A 20,037-nucleotide genomic window follows, 5' to 3' on the forward strand; every position below is an offset into this window, starting at 1 on the left:
TCTGCAGCTTCTTTAGTTTCTTTTGGAGAACCAGAGAGCTTTAATAATATACTTGACTTTAACCCGAATATTAGCAAGGTCCTGCAAAATCTTTCTTTTACTTTCGATATATTTCTAAACGCATATATCAAACATCAAATAGACGAAAAGCAATTAAAATAAATCTAAAATATTTATACCCGAACAAATACTGTTGCCAAAGGGAATATATTGAATTCAAATTTTCCATTTATAAAAAAATCGTATTTTTCGACAAAAAAAAGATTTACAGTAATTGAGAAAAAAATCAAAATATACTATTGTAAGCAAACAAAGAATAAAATTGAAAAAAATCTCAAAAATTGTGCTTTTTATTTGTCATTTAACTAAAATAGATGAGATGAATTAAACATTTTTTATTATTGAATGCTTATGATAAAAATCAAATTAGAACACGGAATTTCGCTCGTAAGAAAGTTATAATAAAAAGTAATATTTAAAATAGACAGTTTACATTTTTTGTTTTAAACAAACCACCATCGGACCTAAACTGTGCACCACAACTATAAGACAAGCATATGTATCAGGATCAAAAACTTTCAAAATTTTTACCTCTGAATAATTTTTGAAATGTTAAGTTTTATTTGCATTTTAAAAATCTATCCATCTTTATAATAGTAACATGTTTAATTAATTTTTTATAAAAGTAACTTTTTCTTGTTGCAATCGAGTCAAATCGGCTTCAATATAAATATGACCATTCCAAGAAGTTTTAGACTTTATCGTATTTTTCAAAACCAATTGAACCTAATAATGGTTTAAGGCAGACTGACCTTAAAAGGTTTACGACTTCTATGTTTCGGCTTGCCAATTCTACCTTTACTAGTAACCACCACCTATTTTCTTCACATTTCACTTAAAATTAAAGATTTTTATTGGCATTCAAGCCCTATCTTTCAGTTTTAAATTAAAAATCCACAAATTCTGACCACTTTTTTGCCTTTCAGTTTAGATTCATAGTTATTGAGACGATCTTCCAGAGTAGCAATATTCTTTTGTAGAACGAGTAACAAATAGAGAACTTCTTGACATAAGTCATAAAAAAAATTTAAGGCAACTTCTGCTCTTTTTGGTCATCGTAATTTCAGAAATTTTTGGTTCGGTACTTTGGTCAACACCCATCACACTACACAGATTTAGCAATATTGTTTATAGTGTATATAAAATTTAAAGTGTAAATATGAAACGCAGATGGACAATAAATTATGAGTAACAAAGTAAACAAATATGGCAACCGGCAATTTATTCTAGAACAAGCTGTACTTCAGGCACAATAATTAATGTACTTTCATGTAAAAAGTAAATTAATTGTATGAGGTTTTAAGGCCCTAAACCTATGATACCGGGTATCTAAATTTGATTTATTAAACATGAAAAACTTAATCACGAGTAATTTTTGGAATAATGCTGCGTATAATAAGCATTTTCCCTGCAATTTATAAGATTTTTAAGCAAATACTTGACAATCAAATATACATATGAACACTGTGCGCTGAACGATTTAACTCCACACACAGCGCCTTTAGGAAAAAATTTTAATATTTCAGTCGCATTGTCTAATTTTACAAATGGCATAATTAGAGTTTGCAATAAGAGTATGAATATAATTCTGGTATTATTGGATTTTTCTAAAGCGTTCGACGCCATCGACATTATGTATTATTACTGGTTAAACTCAAATAATATGGATTTAACAATGATTCTTTTATTCTTTTGCAATCATATTTATCCAACCGAAGTCAGTGCATATTCTCAGATAATAGATATTCAATTCAAACGAATTTTACTTGTGGTGTCGCGCAAGGTTCAACATTGGATCCTTTGATTTTAATTATTTATACATCTGGTATACTAAGATTGTTAATATATTGTAAAATGTAAGCATTTTTTTTATGACTCTCAGTTACTTAGTTAAAAAGTTACTTAGTTACTTAGTTAAAGTTACTTTAGTTTCGAGGGAAAGGATTACAGGGAGGCTCAGTTCTACTTTAATCAAGATTTAAAAACGCTTTTATCAAAATAACATAATTTAAAATTGAATCCACTCATGATCTTTGGAAATAAGAATTTCTAAATTCTAATATTGAAGGCACAAGATTACCATACGTTAAGTCTGCTAAAAATTTGGGAATTATTTTTTGACGATCAATTGCCTTAAAGAAGATTTTTCAAAAAAACTTTTTTTGCACGTAAAATTCTTTACAATCATAGCCATATTAATCGTTAAGTTAAGAAAACAACCATCTATTCTCTTGTGCTATCGATGCTATGGTTTAAGAAAGTTCGGCCATATATCTCACTTATATCGAGATATTGGGTGGCTTAGAATGGATTTTCAAAGGCTATTGCATTTTGGCATTTTTATAACAAAAGTTAATAATGATTCATCTTCCCCTACCACTCAAGAAAGACTGATCTTACGTAGACATAATTATAGTTTAAATGTTATATTTTCTAACAGGTTAACAGTTCCACTCCATCTGAGTGCTATATTTCAAAGATATTTTTCATATAACGCACCATTATTATTATTATTATTATTATTATTATTATTATTATTATAGATTTTATGCCAAACGGCAATAACACTCCCTCCTTGAGAACCCCAGATATCTCAGATATCTATTCGGAATGTGGATAATAACGTCCACTTCTGCATTAGCCTACAGATGCCTTCCGAAAGGTTCAGCAGTGTTATCTCTCATTTCCCATTGTCTTCATGTCTGATGTTCTAGACGCCTGTACCTATTGGATTTTTCATTATGCTTCGCGCTGAAGTTATTATTAGGAATCGCTACATCAATAAGGATTGTCTTCCTAGAAATTTTGTCGATTAGTATTAGGTTAGATCTATTGTTACTTACTCGTTGGTCTGTAAGTACAGTGCGATCTGAAAACTGGTTCAGGCTTATAGTTATAATATGATACCTTGGCTGCTAAGAGGCTTAGTATTTTTGCAAGCTCTTGATTCAGTATCTTTAAAACTAGATCATGCCGTTCTTTATATTTCGTTGGTGCAAAAGTTTAAAATCCACCGGTGACATGCTGAATGGACTTCGTTGTCTCATATCCATACCTACATCTGTTTCTTTGTACCTTCGGGTCACCTACAACAAACTTTAAATAATTTCTTGTTGGTATTACTTCATCTTGTATAGCCACAAATAACCCTTCAGTTTCGAGGAAAAGCTGTCCCGAAGTCAACCAGTAGTTCGGCGCCACTATGTCGACTTTCCCATGGCAGCCATTCCTCTTCCTCCCATATGTCGAGATACTGTCGTTAGTTCTACGGCATTACGCGGATGATGCTTAATAGCTTTCGTTGGGAGTTTTTTAGCCTTCGTTGCAAGTTTTGATACCCATTTTAGTCCATCCTATAGTACCAAAAGAGTAAGTTAGTGAACTGAGACTCGAAATATTTATTACCTTTATATAAGTTTCTGCTATTAAGACTTTTAAGGAGTCGTCGTTTTCTTCTAATAAATTTAGTAGGCAGCCTTTACTTTATAGTTCTATGGCCTATTATTTGAGCCTGCTTAATTCCTAGATATTTGTAGGATTCTTCTTCGTCGATAGCATTAAATTATCTGACCGTTTTCTGTCTGAAAGTCACCTGGTTGTATTTTACCGTTAATAATGTTCACAGTTCAGCACTTATCTCGTCCAAAGTTCATTCTTATATCATCAGAGAATTTCCCTACTATCTTAAGCATTTGTTCTAGTTGATTTCGTGTTGTCGCAAAAATTTTAGAATTATCCATATAAAGATGGTTTACTCTTGCTAGTTACCAATTACAACAGGAAGCATATTAGTTCCAATGCAGTTACCGTTGGGGACCTAGAGTTTTATTAATATTCGCCAAGATGTCATAGTGAATTCTAAAAAGGAAATTATGTGGCTATCTATTTTGTAAAATTTTAAGTTCATTGAAAATTTATTTATGTAAAACTTCATCAGAAGCTTTTTGGTAGTCAATGTAGGCTGCGAAAAGGTTTCTCTTGTTGTTAAATGCCTGATTGCAAAGTACGGAGTTGATAATTAGTTTTCTTTATTACTTAGTTTCATTCAGTGTCGAGGTTGTGTTCGCTAAATGTTGTTAATTGACTGCCCAGAACTTTCCGATGTTTTCTTTAGTAGGGTAAATGCTAATGGCAGCGTTTGTTGGAGCCGTGTCGTTGAGCTTTCTATAAAATTGTCTTTCTCAGCGTTCAAGAAGTAAATTATCTTATTTCCTTTTATTACTGGATTTATACCTTTTTAAGCGACCTGAAAACATAGATAACTTCTGTTTAAGGTGTCTAGACATTGTTCTGGGGCACAATTTTCTGGACCCTGCTGTGTATGTTGTTGGGTCTAACACATGACTTTCTCTACTCTTTGTTGTACTCTTCTGGTTCTGTTACTACCGATGTATTCCTTTAGCCGACCAATGTCTTTCCTAATATCTTCAATCTTTTTTAGTAGTCTTTCTTCCCATAGTGGTGTCGGTCTTTTATTACGTGTAATACTTTGCTGGTTATCAGGTATAATTGTTGGAAGTTTAAGAAAAATAGCCAATTTAGAAGGAAAGAGTTTAATTTAGGCAGAGCTGATCTTGGTAATAGGGTTTGTGCTTTTATACTCTGCCATTGCGCTTCCAAACTCCTTTTAAAGTTTAGCATGCACTTTATTTTTATGTTCATTGTTCTGGACTGGGATTCTAAAAGCACGACTTGATCTCTATACTATCACGACCTCGAATTCGATCGCGACTCAGTCGTGACGAGAAGGGTGATTCTAAATTTCAATCGTCGGCTAAACTCGTTTTATTCGATTTGATTTAGGTTTCTTGGTATATATTTGTTATTTTCCCTAATATTTGACCGATGGAAACGTCAATTGTCTTTTCTATTGACAAACTTCATTTATGACAATTTTCATTTATTTTGTTAATTTTTTTCGCCTTCGTGTTTTTTTATTTAAATATATTATTTCTTTAAAATAAAAAATTGTCGTTTAAAACCACCACTATCCATTGGAAAATCATAATTGAATTCATGGAAAATCAGAAAAACTTGTTGTGTTCATCCACTTTTGGTTTTAATATGGCAAAATGTGTGCAATCAATAGGACCTAAAGCACCAGGGAAATTGGATCTCTCTATAAATGTTAATATATTAATTTCTCTAATCTCTTATATTTGAAAAATTAATGAATCGGTCAGCAAGGTGATTGTCAATAATTTCAATAATTTTATAGATCCAATGACTTGTAGTAGTTTCGCTAATTTCAAATTTAAAATCTTGTCCAATGCTTCTTTGGTAACAATATGTGGCATAAAATCTTGACATATGTACCAAAGCTGCCCATTCAATAGTAACTCTATTTCCTCTGTCTCTATTATTAACAGAAGGTTGTGAAAAATAGGGTCGAATTAAATCTATTAGTTGTTGTGTAGAAAGCTTCTTGATATACTAATGAAAACCTGGTATTATAGATAATATATATAATAACTAAAAATGCGTGGTATGACTATTGGTAAACAATAAATGAAACAAATACGTTTAAAAAAAGGATGCTGTCACATTATGCACGTGGATTAAAAAAGGAAGAAGCTATATCGTCACATGACAATGTATACGATATACCGAAGCGTGTCGTCGACAAATCGTTTTAAAAATAGGCAATTCGCAAGACACTCACGACTGAAAATTTTATTTAGAATCAGTCATATCGAGTAATCGTGTCGAATCGTGATTTCAGAATCCCAGCCCTGGTCTTCATTTTCGGTTTCTTGTTTTAATATCACTTTTCCTAAGAATGCGTGATCTGGTGGGTCTAAGTTTTCTTCCGCTTCTGTTGTCTCTTGGTCGGTATTGTCCTGCAAATTGTCTCTTACTTCATGTAAAGCCTGTTGATGATTTACTTCTGCTGCAAATTCCCTTTTAATATAGTTATTTCGGGATTAAGTTGTTTCTAAGAACGACGCGGTATTGGTCAGCGACTCTCTGCTTAGTCATATCGTTCATATCAGGATATTGTCTGCAGAATTTAATATGTAATTAATGTCTATAGCTAATCATCTGTCGTCCCAAATTTGTTACCTTAAAGAAATTACGTAATATAGATTCGTTTACGGCTACTGTCCATTTTAAGCGCTGTCTCAATAATTATGCTTGAGTGAGCGCTGGCTGAGTTCCCTGCGCAGCACGTTTTGCAGGTTGGGTCATGGTTGGGTTTTAGTGACCTTGTGCAATTTGGGGTTGTGGTGGAGCTCTGGTTTCTTTTATGACAGGAGCCCACTGTTACAGCACCCTACCACCGACATGTCCGCATGCAGTCATATTCAGCGCCGGACCCAGACATGCCCTGGCTATCCCCAGGCAGGGACCTTTCTCCGAGGCTTCGGTTATTCGCTATTTTCATGGGTGTGCGCCACGATTTAACTCTGCTGGCTAATTATTATTATGTTTATTAAATATTATTATGGCTAATAATAATAATAATAATAATAATAATTATTATTATTATTATTATTAATATTTAATAGCTGAAAGTAATGTCTATGAGATTTGGATAAGCTTAAGGACAAATCATATCAAGGAGTATGACAGCAGGAATTTAAAACCTGGCAGTCACAATAATTAGTCCTTAATTTAGACAATAAGATTTTATAAGAAGTATACATTTTTATTGCATCCATTTCCCATATCCAATCCATCCATAATCGTATGTTGATTATTTAAAAATTATAATTTTATTCAATTCAATTCCTTGCTTCTTTTTTTAAGGTTATCTAAGAAACCATTAGAATTCGGTCCATTTGTTTTAGATCGAGTTGCGAAAACAACAATTTACACGGATTAGCAGTGATAAGTTACGAAGGGCCAAAAAGCGTAAAAGAAGAAGAGCCTAAGAAACACCAGGCAAGGAATCAAAGCGACAACAAATTGGAAAGACATTTCGATTCATCCCTCTGCCGAACTGGAATAGGAAAAGTTTGCCTGGGCGATGTTAAATCGTTGGGTAAAATACCTGATGAATTGCAGAGAGAGGATGTCGATAAAAAAATCTTTTTGGAGATAGATTACCGGTATGGTGAAAGGGAAACGAATTACGGTAAGTTAAGCCAAGTTATTGAGTTAACACCTCGAGAGTGCTCGTAAGTTAGCAGTTTATGTGAAGTTAATAAAATTGTTGATAATAATATAACTCTTAAATTAATAATATACAGTGTGGCTCTTTGAAAACTAAAAGTATATATAATTAAGAATTGACCTCAAAAAAAAATAAGGAAGAATGTTAATATATTTAAAAATTTACTATAACTTTTTTCCTTTTTGTGCGTATTAAGGACTATACTATTTATTAAGACCAAACCAAGTAAGACCTCATTCAAAAATATCGACTTGTAATACAAGGAATGGGGGTAAAAAAAATTTTTTGTAATAACATTATTCTCTATAGCCAATACTTACGTATATTCCTATTATTCATTAAAACATATTCGTACTTACAAAATACATTAAAATTTATTTGATCATTTATCAATTTCAAGCAACATTTCATCCGTTACCATTGCAAAAACTACCTACCGGTGTTATTTTTGCGGACAACTAAAAATACACTGAAAAACTCATTAATAAATCTACAAAATACAACCTTTCGTAGGTGGATTCTTGGTTCTTTTCTTTACATCCTTTTTGGATATCCCTCTCATTTATCACTTGAAATATCAATTAGTTAATTCTATGGTGAAAAAGTTTTAATGGATTTGGATTGTTTATGCTTACTACAAAGCCTTTCTTACTGATATATCATTTATTAATTAAATAAAGCACAATAGCCTATTTTTATTCCCCTAATAGAAATCTTCTAGATTCCGAAAATTAAGAATACTATTTCTGTTAATAATTTTTATACCATATTATATAAACATATAATAATATGTAAAATAAACCTAAATCGAAAAAATGTCTATTATTATTTTCTAAATGATAAAAAATTAAATAATTTAACTCTTTTTTAACCGTTCCCTATATAATAAAAAATATTATATATTTTTTCTCATACTTTATTATCCCTTATACTCAATTTAGATATATTCTTTTGTGTGATATATTTTAATTCCGGTGGTAGTTTATTAAATATTTCTCGTCTTGTATATGTAGACGTTCTTGAGGGAATAGTTTGATTTTGTGCAACAAATTTTTTCTGGTATTTGTGTGTAGATTCAGTTGTTAATTTATGTATCGTTGCGTAAATAAGTGAGCTTTTGTAGTATAGTTATCTTATTTGCTTTAATCCTAATATAGTCAAAAAGTTCATCTGTAGTGTAATATATCGGAAATTTACAGCTGATTTTAAGGTCTATTTTGTATACTATTTCTAAGGGTTTTATTATGATATCATATGGCCCGTCCCAAGCCATTATTATTGCCATATGATAAAATGGACTGTACGAGCCTATAGTACGCTGTTTTTGTTGTATGAAAGTTTACCATTCTTGTGATTTACTTAAAAAAATATAATAAAGATCTCAGCTTTTTTGTACACGATTGAATGCACTTACCTCACTTCAGATAAGAGCTTATTTTTATTCCTAGGTAATAAGTTCATTCCTAAATTCAAGATTAATAGTAATTTCGGTATTAGTTGGGAGGCCGGTAACATAGCTAGAGACTGGGACATACACTCTTTTTATGTTAATAGATAATAGGTTTGTATCAATCCAGTATATAATTTTTATTATGTCATTCTTTATATTTTGTTCCACCTCCTTCCATGTTTGGTATTAGTGCCATCTGAAAATCACTCAATTTTGATCTTATAATAAGTTCTAGTAAATCATTTATGTAAATTATGAATAATATCGAATTTTGAAGCGATTCCACTACCTTAGGAAACTCTGAAGTGTACTTTTTTTTCGCTTTCTTTATTTTTCAATTTTTTTGACATTCATTTTCTCTCTTTACAACTTGCGTTCTTTAATCTAAGTAGGTTTTTATTAATTTGGGTGTAGATCCCTGATTTCAGTATTTTTCAGTTTTCGCATGAACTTTCCATGATACACAGTGTCGAAAGCCTTTGTTAAGTCTGTAAATACTGTAGTACTCTTTTCAGATGTATTAATTACTGAGTATATTTCCTTCGTTAGGCAAGCAATTACATCATGTGCAGATGTGTGTTTCCAAAATACAAATTGTTTGGGTATATTTAGTAATAAAGTAGGGTATGTTTAGTAATAATTAGGATATTTAGTAATAAAGCTAACTAGTCGATTTTTTAAAGCATTTTCAAATACTTTGAAGTCACCAAGTGTAACACTAATAATTGTTGATCAATAATTTTCAACCACATATATTTATCCTTTTTGAAAAATAAGTTTTACGATTGCTGATTTAAATAGTCTAGGATAATATCTGGTGAAAAATGATAAATTTATTATCCGTTTAATTAAATCAGCTGTTTCTACTGCTGATTCTTTCAGGACGTTTACGGTTGTTTTGTCGCGATCTGGAGTCATATCAATTGTAAGTGATTTTATTGCCTCAATTATTTCAGTGTTTGTTGTTAGTTTAAGGTAGATTGAATTCGGCAGATAGCATCAGTAAAATTTTAGTTGCTATTTCTTTTTCTAATATTAAATTAGCCATTTTTTCTCTAACCATCAAATAATGATTAATAAATATATTTGCAATTTCTTTAGGATGACTTAGTATTTCTTCATGCTAATTTTTATTTTCTGTCGGTGGTCGATTATTAGATTTTTGATATTTATTGTTAGTTACTTAGTCACATCTTTTTGTTATTTTTATTGTCATTTATAATATTTTTATAGTGTCGAGCTATAATTTTTTTAATATTTTCTAATTTTTACTAGTCAAACTCTGAAACTAATTAGGATCGCTTTATCAAGAATCTCCCTAAATATGTAAGGTTAATTTTTGTTTTCTCTTTAATTTGGGAAAATTGTGGACAACAATTAAACTCTTTTTTAATATTAGTAAATTCGATTTAAATATTTAGAAGCTTTCTAATAGTTTTCTAGTCAAAGAGTTCAAATGTTTTTAAATTGTCTCACGTTTCGCCTCACATTCGGAATATATTGGCTTCTTCAGGATAAATTATGAAAAAAAAAATTGAATATTAATGTGTAGGGGACGACAATATGACAGACAATACATTCTAGTAAACACTTTTTGATATAAAAATAATCATTCTGTATTCATACTTCATTAAATATAACGGCCAAGTAGTGGCACAAGACGCTGGTAAAGTATTCAAATTGGCTCGTGTGCATCGATGACATTCTCCAAACGAGGTCTCAAGAAAAATTTGTTTGTAAATTTTTATGAAAAAATAAGTATCGATGAAAAAGCGTTTTGAACCTCGAAATAAACAGTTCCATCTCTAGGTTTCGTAGCATTGTAAGTATATTGAAATTTTTGAGTATCTGTATCTGTAACTGCAGAGGCTGGTGCAACCATCTTAGGCACACTTAGGCCTCGGTAGGTCCATTGTGCACCTCTAGTAAAGGCGTCAAGGATTTCTACCTCATCTTGTTAGCCACCCCAGCAAATTAACGATGGAGGAGATCAAGGGACCTCATATTCACTTCAAAGAATAGGTGGGATACGCCAAGAAAGCTGTTACATTTTGACGAGAGAGCAGATACATCAAGTAGTAGTAGTAATGGTGGTGGGACAGTGTCCAGCATGTAGGAATTATTACTAGTGGTCACCCTTCCGAGTCTCTCTAAGTAGGCGAATCGTCCTTTTAATGAAGGAGAACAGGACCTGCCCAGTTAAAGTCCTTTAGTTCCTATCTTGGTAGAAAGAGAGAACTCATGGTTTCTCTCCTGGTCCTAACTTATAACCAGTGGCGAAGCGTACGAGTAGACAAGGTAGACACTGTCTACCCAAAATTATCCAGTTATTTGTCATTAATTTATCACGTACTTATTTCATGTAAGTGTTGAATTAAAATTTAAAAAAATAATAACACAGAACGTAGTCGCTATCCTTACTATTATTATATAGTATCTAAACATGATTAATCCGAAGGCGCGCCCCGCTTGCCGCACCGATTAAGATAAAAATACAGGGCTGACACCCAATTAATGTATACGAGCCCCAGGAAGACACATTGATATTTGTCTTCCGAAATTTGGAGCATATCGAACCAAATACGCATCAAGCAGGCTAGAGGTCCGGCCGCATTCAGCCTATTAGGTATGCAAAATTAACTCGCGGGGAAGACATTCGAGCTTTTGTCTATCGAAGTCGACCAGCTATTTTATTATGCTGTTGAGGGTTATTGTTTGTGGACACGCTTGATCTGGTCGGCCGCAATACATCTTCAGTTTTGTCTGCATTTGGTGGGGGCGCGTGCTATAGTAATTTTATAATTAGTATTTTTATTTTTGGGTGTATAGAAAAGGTTTTTTTAGTGGTTATTTATAAACGACTGTTCGATATTGGCAATTGTATTTTAGTTGTGTTTTTTTGTAAGTAGTATTTATTTTTATCTACCTATCTTTTTATGCTAGTAGTAATTATTTATTTCTTTTTTATATCACTACATAATTTTTCTCTTTGAGTTAATATTTCATGCGCTTTCATTCTGTATTTCATTAAAGTGAATAATATTGAATACACATTTTTTTCTATTAAACGATTTTTATTGTTTGTCTACCCAAAAAAAAAGTTCACGCTTCGCCACTGCTTATAACTCGCATTTTCTTATAATATATATGACGTAGCATGAAGAAATCGACCTAAGCGTCCAAAAATCCAATTGTTAATTTCCAATTCATTCTTATAGATTTTGAGCTGATTTTCAATGTTGCGCAACAGAAAAGCTGTTATTACTTTAAATAACGGAGTAATTGAATTGTTTGTTTAATCTTTTTTTCCCGTTTTACCTACGTCTATTGGACGTGCTCTATCTCGTGTGTGTATACAACTCAGTCCTTCGGGTATGGTCGGTCGAAAAATCATGAGGTTTCTTCGTGCGGCGCGGCGTCACATATGTTGTTTCCTCCATGACGCCACAACAGCGGGCTCGGCACCATGGCTATGATATTATGTAGATGTCGGTTAAGTCCAGTGAGCTGTTAGAACTTACAACAGACAGGTCAGGTCTGCTATAATCCCTCCGTGCCGGGACCGCTGCCACGCTTTCAGCTTTAGCCGAATTTGATAACAGCTCTTTAGCCTGTCGCTAACCGCTGTTTCTAGACTTTTTCCATGCCCGGTTGTCGAGTACATGAAAAATGTGTTTCATGAAAAAAATCCAAGCTAGGGCTCAAAGCTGATCGGTAAAAAAGATAAACCGAGCTCGGTGAATTCGTCCGCCCGCTCATTAGGCAATGTGCTCATGCCCTGCATATTGAACTTCTACTTAGTTTCATTTTACAAAGGTGGCTATTTCATTGACACTGGTCAGTTGGGATGCGTGTTATAAGATCCAGTTTTCCTTTAGTTAGCGAGAATTTGCGGATTGCCTTCAGAATTTCCGGGTAGCTAAGAAGCTCCTTGGACAAATTGCAGCCTTGAGTATTATCCCACCGCTTTTTCAAAAGCGTGAAAGAGTGTAATTTTATTAGCGCTTTATAGATATTTGTAATGGTCACACCCAGGAAAAGCTCCAGTCATACTGCTTGAAGAATGGCTGTCCTCTTTGTAAAGGAGTCAGTGGGCTAATTTCCCTTGCTGTGGTTATACTTCTTGATTAAGTTTCCTTTGCTTCAGAGAGAAGCTTCTATGCGGGTGCGATGGCATTCTTGCGTTAGTTCCCACGTGATCTTGGCAACGCGAGAGCTGCCTATCTCCAGTTTGTGTGGATATTCACTGTTTTATCAGTAACGTTTCTACCGATTATTTGTTCTCCTGCTAGGGTTATGTCCTATACCTTGGTTTGAAAGACACTTGGCAATGGTACTATGTCAATTAAATGCAAATTGCATTCAGTTGGAGGTTTTTGGTGTGTACGCCAAAGTCCGAATCTGCTTTAGTTTTGGAACCATCCGAATAGATATAAGTAACAGCCGCTATCCGATTAATACCAATGCCCTTTATGTTGATTGTGTAGGGTTTATTAAAAGCAAAGATTGGTGAGACGAGGTCAATTCGAGCTTCCCGTACAGAAGGCGAAGTTTGTTGCTTCTTGCAGGAGGCAAGCTCTTTGCAGGCCTATCCCCACACTCATGTTTTCTATTGGAGCGAAAACGCAGCATTGTGAGTAGTATAACCTCCTTGACATATTTGTCCAGAGGTATCAGACACAGCATTACTTTCAAAGCCCTGGTTGGTGTGGTTCTCATTGCTTCGGTTGCGTTGAGGCAAACCATTTTATGAATATGGTCTAGTGGTCTACACCGTTCATAAAAGATATATGTTTGCTGTAATCTCTTGGTAATGTAAGAATTCCAATTTAGTTTTCTATTAAGTGTCACACCGAGGTACTTAGCTTTCGATGCATAGCCTAGTGGGGTGCCTGATAGTTTGAGCGCTAGAAAAGATGTTATTTACGTCTTTTTGCTGAATAGCACCATCTCAGTCTTTTTGGGGTTAATGAAAAATAATATTCCATACATATTTCCCTATAATTTAGCCAAGAGCGTTTGCGACAGAAGAGCCGCCTGCAATCATTAGCAAAGCGATTGTTCAAATTTACTCGTTTGCAAAATGATTAAGTCATCTGCGTAGGCTATTATGTGGTAATAGTCCTCCAGGCAGATGTCCAAAGCCATGTTCTATATGTGAAGCACTCTTCTCTGCGAACAGCCGCGAGTCACCATCCTCCTAATTTTCACGTCCTGCACACTGGTGTGTATAATTCTCTTGAAAAGGATGTTGAAAATCAAGTGACTAAAGTGTTTCTAGTTTTTGGCGCTGGGGTTATTTTACAGAAGGTTGTTTTGTCATAAGCACCCTTGATATCAATAAATACACCCAGTGTGGTCTCCTTGTGGTCATCGATTTTTCCACCCGCCCTATCACTGAGTGTAGGGCTGAGTTTGTTGACCTCTCTGAAGTGTATACGTGTTAGACTTCAGAATTGCTTATATATTGAAACCCTTATATATTTTTCGCACAGAATTTTCATACACGTATTTCAAGCACAAGGATGGTAGGGCGATAAGCTTTGGGAGTTATATGTATAGTCCAGCCTACCTGGTTTAGGAAGAAACACAATTCTGACTTCTTTCCATTCTTGAAGATGTATTTTAGCATCAAAGACGCTATAAACATCTCCACCAGGTGGCAAAAACTATTCGAGGTCCCACTGAAGCTGAGTAAATACTAAATACGGTCTGCGTACGGGACTACACTGTAAAGTTCATAACAGCCAGTAGGCGTGACCAGCACTGGCCGCAGATAGTTGTTTATTGGACAGTCGCTCGCCAGCGTTTCCCATTTACTAATATTAATACTTATAATAAAAACTTTAATAATTATATAAAATATATATTAAAATATATAATAAAATTTTTTTACTATAAAAAACTTTTATAAATGTTTAAAAATTCATAATTAATATCCTTGAGAATAAAAAAAACATATTTGTGCAACATTGATATAAATAATATCAGTTCTCACATAAACAGAAAATATAAAAATGATTATTCGTATTTAGTAAGAACTATCATTACACATTGTAGTATTTAGCTGGTCAACTGTATTAACTGGTCTATTGTAATAGTAATGACAAATGACATTGTCATATCAAAAAATAGGGTTAGGTGATGAACAGATTTGGTACAATGCGGCATACTTGGGAATAGAGTTTCTTTGTTTTGAAATAATTCAACAGTTTTTCTTTTTAAACATTTATTCCATATAACAAACAACCTCCAGTTAACAAACGTTAAATAATCAACAACAAAACACCACATTTTGGCGACGAGTAAGTGTTTTTGAACCCGCAAACATGAAAAACACGTTGAGTGCCATGAAATGTTTTAATGTTCATGAAGCAAATGTTGGAGTGCGATGGCAAAAATGGATCAAGAGGTTTGATAACTTTCTGGCTGCATCAGGCATTAGCAGTGATGACCGGAAAGAGGCGATGCTACTTCACTGTGTAGGAGAAGAGGTATTCGACATTTTTGCATCCTTACCTGATCCTCCACCCCAAACTGACCCTACCACTAACACCCTAGTTGTGATTCCCAAATATGATATTGCAAAACTTAAATTAAATACTCATTTTTCACCTCAAATCAATGCTGAGTTTGAAATTTATAATTTTCGTCAGTCAAAACAAAACAGTGACGAAACAATTGATGAATATTATGCTAGGCTTTTAAAGTTAAGTTCAAATTGTGGTTTTCTCGATAAAGATAGGGAAATAAAATCTCAAATTATACAGGGTACAATTTTGTCAAAGTTAAGAAGATATGCTCTTACAGACAACCCCTCACTTAAACAAATTTTAACACAGGCGAAGGTTTATGAAATGACAGAAAAACAAGTTCATGAAATGGAAAACAATGAAATTAATGTGAATAGGTTAAGTTTAGGTACTAAAAGAAGCAGCAATCCAAACAAGAGCAGGCCATTTAACACAAGTCTTAAACCAAACGATACACAAAAATACAAACAGCAGGATCAACAAACCTGTCGAAACTGTGGTAATGACTGGCATGTCAATGGTAGGCAAACCTGTCCCGCTTTTAATGAAAACTGTAATTTTTGCAACAAAAAAGGACATTTTGCTAAAGTTTGTATGGCTAAACGAGACAACAGGCATAGAAATCAATCTGAACAAATACAAGGATCAAGTAAGTAGAGGTACAAGTCGCAGCATCAGCAGCAGTATGGAAAACAATCCAGTAAGGATGCCAAGGTTATTGGTTACAAGGTTATATTAATTGCATGAGGCATGAAGAAAACAATGACTCTGACTATTCTTTCAATATTGCTACAAGAGGCAGTACTCTACCTCAAATTACTTTAAATGTAAATGGGCAACAATTAGTATTTATTATAGATACAGGAACATCTGTTAATTTGATTTCTGAACAAACATACTACAAATATTTTAAGGATCCGCTAATTGCTGATGATAGCAAGATTTACCCTTATGGTCACTCAACAAATCTTGAAATAATTGGAAGATTACCAGTAGTCTTAAAACATAAAAATAAAAGCATTGAATCAGATTTAATTGTGGTAAAAGGAAATACCGAATCTTTATTATGTTATCAGGCATCTAAAGATTTAAACATTGTGTCATTCACCAATTTTATTAACAACAAGATTTTTCCATCATCCAACAGATCCATTTTGTAGAAAAATATTATCCTGAACTAGTTGGAGGTATAGGAAAATTGGCTGACACCACCATAAAACTGCATATCAACCCAAACATACCACCCATTGCCAACAAACATAGGAGAATACCATTCCTTATTAGAGAAAAAGTTGAATCGGAACTGTCAAGACTGGAAAAGCAAGACATAATAGAAAAAGCAACAGGACCAACACCTTGGATATCACCAACTGTAATTGTGCCCAAGCAAAGCAATCCAGATGAAATTAGGATATGTGTGGACATGAGGAATGCTAACTAAGCCATAATCAGGGAACGACATGTTACACCAACAATTGATGAGGTTATAACACAACTTAATGGATCAACAATATTTAGTAAAATTGACCTAAAAGAAGGGTATCATCAATTAACATTGTCTGAAGAGTCAAGATACGTAACAACATTCTCAACACATATTGGATTGTTAAGGTATAAAAGGTTTTAGTTTTGGAATTAATTCAGCAGCAGAAATTTTCCAAGACACCATCAGTAAAGTTTTACAGAACATTCAGGGAGTTATCAACATCAGTGATGACATTTTGATCTTTGGCAAGAACAAACACGAGCATGATACCATTTTGAGAAAAGTTCTTCAAACACTAAAAGATTTACTTAATCTTACAATTAACAAAAATAAAAGCATCTATAGCACAAATAAAATAAAATTTTATGTCCAGATCCTAACAAGGTCAGCAGCATTTTAAACCTTAAAAGTCCTGAGAGCTCAGGTGAAGTCAGATCCTTTCTTGGTATGATCGGATATGTTGGCAAGTTTATGCCTAAACTGTCAGAAAAAGCAGAACCACTGCGACAACTCACTCTGAAAGATGTAGTTTTTCATTGGACAGAGGACCATGAGAAAATTTTTAATATGCTGAAGCAAGAACTAAGTAGTACTAAAAATCTTGCTTATTTTGATATAAAGAAAACAACACATTTTTATGTTGATGGAAGCCCTACTGGAATTGGATCAATACTAGCTCAAGAGGATGTCAAAGGCAATATTCAAATTGTTGCGTATGCAAGCACCACACTTTCTGATGTACAAAGAAGATACAGTCAGTTTGAAAAGGAAGCACTTGCTTGCACTTGGTCTATACAACATTTTCATAATTATCTTTATGGTTCCACATTTATATTGCATTGTGATAATTTACCCATTGTAAAAATATTAGAAAACACAAGAACAGCTCCCAATACAAGAGTTGAAAGACTCTTATTAAGAATCCAGCCTTATAACTTCAAGATAATTCATCAAAAAGGCATCACTAATCCATCAGACTACTTATCAAGACATCCAGAGCCAACCACCTGCGAACAATGTGTCCAACAAGATAAAGTAGAACAATATGTCAATTTGTGTATCAGGAATTCTCTACCCAAAGCTTTAACACTAGCCGAGGTTCAAGAAGCTACCCGAGGAGATAAAACACTTCAAACTTTAATTGAGGCTATATTAAATAGTAATCAAAGATATTGGAAGTTACCAGAGTTAACACCTTATCTAAAAATTAAAGATGAATTTATTTATAGTGATGAAGTGATACCGAGAGACCATATAATTGTTTTACACGTGTCTTCACAAGAAACAGCAATAGAATTGGCCCATAAAGGACACTTAGGCATAACAAAAACAAAACAATTGTTAAGAACAAAAATTTGGTTTCCAAATTTAGAAATTTTAACTGAAAAATACATAAACTTCTGTGTACCATGCCAAGCAGTTACTAAGGTCAATCATAGGGATCCAATAAAATCAAGTCTACTTCCAGAGTATGCTTTTCAACATATTGATATAGATTTTGCAGGACCTTTTCACCAAAACAGGTACATCTTTTTAGCAGTCGATGAATTTTCAAGATATCCCATAATAGAGATGGTAAATTCCACTTCTTTTACAGCACTGAAGCCAAATTTGAATAGAATTTTTGCTACCTGGGGATTTCCAGAATCTATTAAGTCTGACAATTTACCACCATTTAATGGACAACAATTTGCTAGTTTTCCACGAAACTATGGGATAAAACACACGAGAATAACACCAGCATGGCCAGAAACTAATGGTATGGCTGAAAGATTCGTTAAAACTGTGAAAAAATCATTACTGTGCTCTCACATTGAAAATGGACATTTCTACTCAAAAATTCATGAGTTTTTGATAAATTACAGGAGCACACCACACTCCACAACTGAAAAATCACCATTTGAAATTGTCTTTGGCAGAAAAATGAATAATTTTCTACCCACACTGAAAAACCTTAAATCAAATGGATATAAAGACATCAAGCAACTGGATTTCAAGAACAAGTTGAAACAGAAGAATTATGCAGATAAGAAGAGGAAGTCACATAACTTTCAGTTAGGAGATTTAGTTCTGTGTAAACAATCAAAAAGAACTCTTTTGACACCTGCATATGACCCAAGACCCTTTAAAATTGTACAAATTACGGGTTCTTCAATAAAAGCCAAGAGAAATGAACATATTATAACTAGGAATTCATCATTTTTTAAGAAATTCCTGAGTCCTTTGAACAACCAAGATTCCAAAGCTGTTGTAGCTAGAGATGAACATCAAATAGCACCAATTAAGAAAACCAGCATTCGTTGGAAATTTGCCAATGATCCTATCCCCATACAATATCCTTCCCCACTCCCTCCAACACCAGTTATTGAAGCCAGCCAGAGGGAAAATCATCCTGTTGAAATACCAACAGAATCCATTTCTGAAGACCCACGAGAAGTCGACTCACCTAACCATTTCGAACCATCTTTGTTCGATGAATCAAAAAATGACATTGAGCTCATTTTTCAATCAGGCTCAGAAGAGAACTCCAGAAGCTCTGAAGATGAAGACGAAACAAGTACATCTTCATCTGAGTTTGTTGACACAATGGCGAATCTTTATATGGAGAATGCTGACATTATGATGAAGACTGATGAGAGGCCAAAAAGAGACTGTAAAATGCCAAGCCGGTATGAAGACTTTGTAGTAGAGTAAGAACTGTGTGAAGTTTAAATGTTATGTTCAGTTATTAGCTTATGATATGTACTGGTGTTGTTTTTCTTAGGTCATTAATGTCATACTCTTACGGTTAGAAATGTTTTTAATTGTGCCAGGGGAGAATTGTAGTATGTAGCTGGTCAACTGTATTAACTGGTCTATTGTAATAGTAATGACAAATGACATTGACATATCAAAAAATAGGGTTAGGTGATGAACCATAGAGTAATTAAAAGTATGTATATTGTATATATGTATATTTAATATTCATTGCTCTATGGTGATGAACAGATTTGTTATAATGCGGCATGCTTGGGAATAGAGTTTCTTTGTTTTGAAATAATTCAACAGTTTTTCTTTTTAAACATTTATTCCATATAACAAACAACCTCCAATTAACAAACGTTAAATAATCAACAACAAAACACCACACACATTAAGACACATTAAGGGTAGTCAGCGTTTCTAAATCGTGGCCAGTGTATGACTCGATATAAAATAATCGCTAGATATATGATTTGCTTAAGTATGTTATATTACATATTATTTCCTTCTAATAGTTTCGGCGCTGGTGAATGGGGTGCCATTAATAAACCTTTATACTCGCACATTGGTCATTGATTTTAAAATTGTTAGAATTAAGAGTAACATGTAAATATTTGTTGTTATGATTAACAAAACGAAAATTCAAAAG

At 33.5% G+C, this 20,037-nt stretch overlaps 1 protein-coding gene across 1 annotated transcript in view; it reads left to right on the top strand.

Annotated features, from left to right (window-relative positions):
* LOC126742309 (uncharacterized) overlaps nt 1–20,037 on the top strand; it is a 77,714-nt gene that overhangs the window by 40,715 nt on the left and 16,962 nt on the right. Inside the window, exon 6 of the mRNA XM_050448950.1 lies at nt 6,852–7,138. Coding sequence (XP_050304907.1) covers nt 6,852–7,138 — 287 coding nt within the window. The remainder of the gene's footprint in view (nt 1–6,851; nt 7,139–20,037) is intronic.

The sequence above is a fragment of the Anthonomus grandis genome, chromosome 11 (genome assembly GCF_022605725.1).
Source record: "Anthonomus grandis grandis chromosome 11, icAntGran1.3, whole genome shotgun sequence".
Classification (NCBI taxonomy): Eukaryota; Metazoa; Arthropoda; class Insecta; order Coleoptera; family Curculionidae; genus Anthonomus; species Anthonomus grandis.